Below are 6,554 nucleotides of genomic sequence, written 5' to 3' on the forward strand. Positions count from 1 at the left end.
AAATACACGTGTCAGTTACATCACCAAGGACTTGCAAGTCATATATATTTATTAGCTTTTATTACATCACATTCAATGAAACATACTTGTAAAGTGGTTTAATATGTACACATATATAGAGAGATAGATAGATAGATAGACATACATACATACATACATCTCTCTCTCTCTCTCTCTCTCTCTCTCTCTCTCTCTCTATATATATATATATATATATATATATATATATGTGTGTGTGTGTGTGTGTGTACATATATATACACACACACATATTTATATATATATATATATATATATATATATATATATATTATCATGTTACCTCATCATTATCATGTCAGCTCTTTCTTCTGTCTTCCAAAGTAGCAATACCTATTTTCTGTATTCGTTTTTCGTAGCTCATATCTCTTACAGTAGGTGCCCATCTTGTGGCTGCTCCTTGAACTCTTTCTTGTTTATCTATACCATTTGTTTAAGTGTGGGCTCCATACCACTGCACCATACTCATGACTAGGTCTTATGATGGCTGTAATGACCTTCTTTACCATGTCTTCGTCCACATACACGAATGCCCTCTGCATGGTGGCAGTCAGCCCTGGCATTTTATGAACCTATAGCAGACGCCACAATCACCTCATTCGGCACCGGCGCAGCCTCGCTCGGCATAGTTGCCTCCGCACCGAGTCAGCCGGCAGGCAAGCAGGTGTAGTGGATACACCCCACCCACCCCCACTGTGATTGAATCCAGACTAGGCGAGTCCCCCCCTTGACAGCAGCAGTACTCGCTCAGCACCATCTGTGGGTATTCTTGGCAGCCTCCTCCGACCTCTTCATCCCTGAGTTTTATTTATTTATTTTTTACGCATATTTTATCTGTTTTATCTTTTACTTTTTTAGTTTAATTTGTATGCCTCAATTTTAGATTTTTCATTTCTTTTAACAATCAATTGAATTTCACTTTAATTTTTATTTATTTTATTTCAAAAGTTTCTACGACAAGACCAACGAGGAGATATAAACAAGGGTCTTGTTGCCGAATTCCGTCCTGGGTTGTTGTGCTCGCAGTCAGCCTCGTAGACGTAACAGCCAATGAGAAGCCACAAATCTCAGCTGTTTTATCAACGTGCTACACCAAAGGTAAACAACGCCATGGAAGGTCCAACTCAAAAGAAAAGAAGGCCAAATTTCTCAGACGAAGAGATGTTGGCTTTAATAGAAGCTGTGGCAACGAAGAAAAATGTGGTTCTGGGTAAATCAGATAACAGAATAACCGCACAAGTGAAAAAGAACGCCTAGGAGAGTGTGACTAAGGAAGTGAGTCTTGTCGCTCGCGTACCGAGGAATGTGAATGTAGGGCGTAGGAAGTTCACAGACCTAAGAGCAGCTTGAAAAAAAAGGCAGCACAAGAGGAAGAACACATGGGAGGAACAGGTAAGATTTCAAAAGTAAATTTTGTTCTGTACATTCTTAAGGTACCGTCAACATGAGTTGTTGAAATTAGTCACAAGTGCTTGAAACTTATCCTTTATAGTTAGAGTAAAGGAAAAACAGTACATGTCATATAATAACTTTATATTCTTGTCACAGAATAGCTGAAGTAGGAGTGAGTACCAATTTTTTTTTTTGTTATTATCTATATCATGTCATGGATATTTTTGTAATATCCATGACATAGTAACTCAAAGTAATGTAAGGGTAATATCAAGTGCAATATGATAGTACACTCACTGATGCATAACACAATATGGAGATAAAGCATATTGTCATAAAGAAAATAGAATGTAGAAATATCTAGAAATTTGATTAAACAAAGGCCAACAATATAGCATAAAGAATGGTAATATTAAGTGTATAATCTTATTTGTTTGGTATTATTTAGTTTCTGAGTGTTTATTGATTTAAAAAATAACTTATTTCCTGAAACATCTACAATTATAAGAACAATTTTCACCATATGATCATCCTTCACAGATGTAGTCTAATGGATGGATTTTTTGAAGTAAATAAAATAAATATGACTCATCAAGTAAATAATAGCAGTATTACATGTCGGATCTTATTCATTTTGCATTATTATTATTAGTTTTTAATACATAGGAATAGTCATTTCTTAAATCAACTTCATAAATGTATTCTAATAGATATTTATTTTTTTACTTAATTTAAAATAGCAAACTTGACTCACCAAGTTGCGAATCATACATAAATATATGTAGGTTTAGGAGTATAATACATGTGTTGTCTTATCAGACTCAAGAAATGTATATTATAAAAATTAAAATATAGATTTGCATTTTTTAGATGTTGCAGAACCAACTCCTGGGCCATCTGGGATAGCATCTCAGGTCATAACAGACTCGAAAGTTGTTGTAACATTGGATGAGGGCACTCCAGAGGAGCAAGAAATGACAATATCCATTGTGTCAATGGACCACACTTACTCTTCAGAATTACCTCCTTTTTTAATAGAAGACAGTGACGCTCAGGATGGAGGTAGCAGGCATGGTCATAGCAGAAGATCAGAAGAAAGGATTATTTTGCCTGACATGCTTCAGATACAAGCAAATATAGAAATTCACTTGAAACAGCTTGTAAGTTCAGTAAAAGACATTGCATCAGCATTACAAACAATTGCTGGTGTTATAAAAGATAAGGCATAAGTTCTTATTTTTATCAAATGATGAAATATTTTAGTTTTTCTCCCATTCAATTCTAGTCTTAATCTACCCATTTATAGTACACAGTTGACATTAATTTGTGATAGGCATTTGTACATTTAACAAAGTCATAATGTTAAGTTATTGCTTGAGAGACTAAGTCTAAAATAAGTCTTTATTTCGGAGTTCCTTTATTTCTTTAGTACAGACTAAGGCAAAAATCCATTATATATTATTTATTTTTTGTTCGCATTAATGTTTGCACTGAGGTTGTGAAAATTGTATTTTGGTTTTATGATATAGGTTTAGACCATTTCATCCAGTTTGGAAGAATGATATTTTTATAGGGAGGGAATTCAGGATCTTATTATTTTTTTAGGAAAAAAATGATTTTCATTTTTTTTCAAAATTCTGACAGGTGCACTGTTTGGTTTCTGCATAGGTTATATATTTTCCTTTTAGGTTAAGGAAGTAACACATTTTTGTTGTTTACACATGGCAATAATAAAGTTAAACTATAATAGTTCTGGTGCTGTCAATTAAGATTGATTTTATTTGTTGATACTAAGACAGAGCTGTATTTAAGTTTAATTTATTTTTCTGGTTTTGATGTTGTAGGCTGAGGAAGAAAGCAAATATATACTTATTGCTATTCTAATATTTATGGTTAACATAACGGTAGTAATTAAGCTTTGAGGGACAGCTTTACTCGTATTTTAAAAAGGTTATATTTCTTTATTTGTATATTTATATGTCTGAAATTACTTGCTTCCAAAGATTTTTGTTTATTTCACTTCTAAGGCAACCCAACTTTGGTTGTGGTCTGTCTTGTGGTCATAAAGCACCATGACAAAAATATGTAACTTACATTTTGTACTTTTGAGCAGTATTGCTTTGTATGCATCTGTAGATACTTTCATATTATTTTTGTGATGTATCATTATGGTATTTTTCTTACCAGTCTTATATTTTTATAATCACAGTCTGAAATAAAGTTTTACTTTTTAATGCTTGATTATAATTACCCTAGATCTTGAATAACAGTTATTTCTTCTTGCATATTCAAACTACTACTTATTCAATTGTAATGTGCATTGATAAGAGTTCCATCAATAAAAATAGTTCAAGTATACAATTATTCATACAAAAAAAAAAAAAAAAAAAAATGGAGAAGTAAAATCACTACTTCCAGGATGTGGTAGTATGTATGTAACCTAGTTCTTCCTGAGTATAGGTCCAACACCTCACAAAGCCTCAAAATGTCATGTCTTGGAAATCCGTAGTACCGCAGTAACTGGTTATCATTAACATGCAAAGGGGTTCCTATAATGTCTTTCATGCTGTAAAGCTCGATCATGAAAATAAGCAGCCACCCACTCCACATTGGGTGTGTCGTCTGTCAACCTGATCAGCAGTGGTTCACGGAGCGCCTGGCCTCACTAGACGCCTCCTTGGTGTCGTTTTTGAGTCTACGAGAGAGATAGGTGTATCTTCATTGTTTATAAGAAGCCAGTTAGGATGCATTATGTGCATTGTAAACTTTGAGAATCTCAGGATCTCAGGTTTTCCTAAAAATGTTTTTGGTTTCGTTAAAATGAATAATATAGATAAAGTGACTGACTGGAAGTTAAAGATACCTTTTTAAATGGCTTCATTGTCGTAACGAGCGGGTTGTGCTGTAATAACGCCTTGCTACCATTCTATAAAACGGCCACCCTCTTCGGAAGTCATACTCTGCAAGACCGCGTTGTAGTCAGATTGCAACATAGAAGTGCACTACACAAGCAACAACCGTGAGCCGCGGACGACACATTTTCCACATTGTATTTATGCCGCATGCCCGCCGAGAAATAGACTACTCTGCACCTCTGAGTTTGATTCTCCCATTCGCCCTGGGCCTCTCCAACAAAGCTTATCATCTTTTTCTTCAACTGCTTGGTTCGATATTTCGTTTCCTTACTTGTATTGGTATTGGATTGTTTTACTTTCTCCGAACCTGACTACATGGCATTTATTGGTGTTAAATTTAATTTCCCATGTACAATTCCAAATTAATAAGTTCACGATGTCACTTTGGAGACATTGGCATGAGACACCGTCTATTATCCTTTAATGCAATTTTGCATCGTCTGCAAACATACTGGGATAACTACCTGGGTTTATATTTGTCCCTACATAATTATTGAAAATAGTAAACATAACCTGCGCCAAGACTGATCCTTGAGGTACTCCGCTAGTTACTTATCGCCAAGGAGTTTGCCTTTCCCTCCACCTAGGTATTCTACTTTCCATAATAGTCTTTTATGAGCCTTACCAAATGCCTTCCTAAAGTCTATGTATGCACAATCCACCCAACCTTGAAATATTTCAGAAACTCTATCATAGAAACAAAGATTTGTTAGCATGACCTTCCTTCTCTAAAACCAAATTGTTTATTTGATATCGTATCGTATTTTTTAAGTATTTCAACCCACTGCTTGCATACTACACTAATTAATTAAGGAATCTGGTCTATAATTTAGAGAGTTTTGTTTGTCGCCGCTCTTGAATAAAGGTGTAACATTGGCAAGTTTGCAATATTTTGGTAGTTTTCCTGGTCTCACTGATTTTTGGATTATTATTAACGGAGTACATAATTCTTCGGCACATTCCCTCAGAACCCAATTAGATATCTCATCTGGTCCCTCTGCTTCAGGCTTTTCTGACTCTTTCGGTAGGCCTTTTATTTCAGTCTTTTCGAGTGTGATATTTTGATTGACGTTTGTGCGGTTGCTTGCCATTTCAAATTATAGGTCCTGAATAAACACTGATTGACATTTCTCATTAAGGATTTCACACATTTCCTCCTCCTTAATATAAACGATGGCGCTAATTTGACTTCTACCTTTAGTCTTATCATTTAGTTAAGAAGAGCTTTGCTTGGTTTGTACATTTATATATTACATCCTTTTCAAAGTCTAATTACGCCTCCCTCATGGTTTGGGTATACTAATTTCTTCTAACTCTATACCTTTCATACGCTACCCGAGATATATGTCTTCTGAACCTTCTCCAAAGGACCTGTTTTCTTTCTCTCATTTTCTTGCATTTATCATCGAACCACTTTTGGCCCATTTCTTGCTTCAGTTTTGAATCTTGATACATTTTGTTCTACTCTTTTTTTTTATAGCCCGCAACATTTAGAATATTGCATATCAAGGGTCTTTTCCTTCAAGAGGATTTCCCAGTGTATACCTTCAAGGAAATCTTTAAGGCTTCTATAATTACCTCTCTTGTAATTGTACTTTTGTAGTGAACTGCCTGTGTACGTCCCCCACGGTCTCCTACATACCCTTTCGTCTCCTCCCCCGCTTACGAGATGAAGGACGGCGTCCACCCTCGCTCCACGGAGGAGTTACATCCTCGTACGTCTCCTAGGTCGCCCAAAACCCCAGATTGTATCCTTCGGGAGGGAGGATGCCCGTCGCGGTGAGGAAGCTGCGACAACAGAAAACGGGAAGCCCACCTGGAGCGACTCACCTGCGCGGCTTCGTTATCTTTTTTAATTTGTTTTACCTTTGTTTTAGTGTTTTTAATGAAAAAAAAAAATTACGTCATGATTTAGACGAACCTTTAAATTTAAAAAGAAACTATTAATCTATATTCTTATTTATTATCATTTTGGCATAATTTTATCATGAATGTTTTACATTTTCCATTTTTTTTTTTTTACAATTATTTTATTCATTTTATTAAAAAAAAAAAAAAAACATAAAATACTTCAATTATTATAAGAAGAATATCTTAGTAACTATAGGAAGTTTTTAGTTAGAAATCTCGTGAAAACGAAAACTCAATACTGTTGCTCCTTTCCACACTTCTTCTGACCTTGCATCCCCTCTTACACCATACATTGGT

At 35.1% G+C, this 6,554-nt stretch overlaps 1 protein-coding gene across 1 annotated transcript; it reads left to right on the forward strand.

The window, feature by feature from the left end:
* Nucleotides 1–1,067: 1,067 nt before the first annotated feature.
* LOC125028053 lies at nt 1,068–3,665 on the forward strand. Its single transcript, XM_047617334.1, has 2 exons — nt 1,068–1,431; nt 2,302–3,665. Exons 1-2 carry the CDS (start codon nt 1,419–1,421, stop codon nt 2,658–2,660), a joined length of 372 nt encoding a protein of 123 aa, XP_047473290.1. The 5' UTR covers nt 1,068–1,418; the 3' UTR covers nt 2,661–3,665.
* Nucleotides 3,666–6,554: the final 2,889 nt, after the last annotated feature.

This window comes from Penaeus chinensis, chromosome 8 (genome assembly GCF_019202785.1).
Source record: "Penaeus chinensis breed Huanghai No. 1 chromosome 8, ASM1920278v2, whole genome shotgun sequence".
Classification (NCBI taxonomy): Eukaryota; Metazoa; Arthropoda; class Malacostraca; order Decapoda; family Penaeidae; genus Penaeus; species Penaeus chinensis.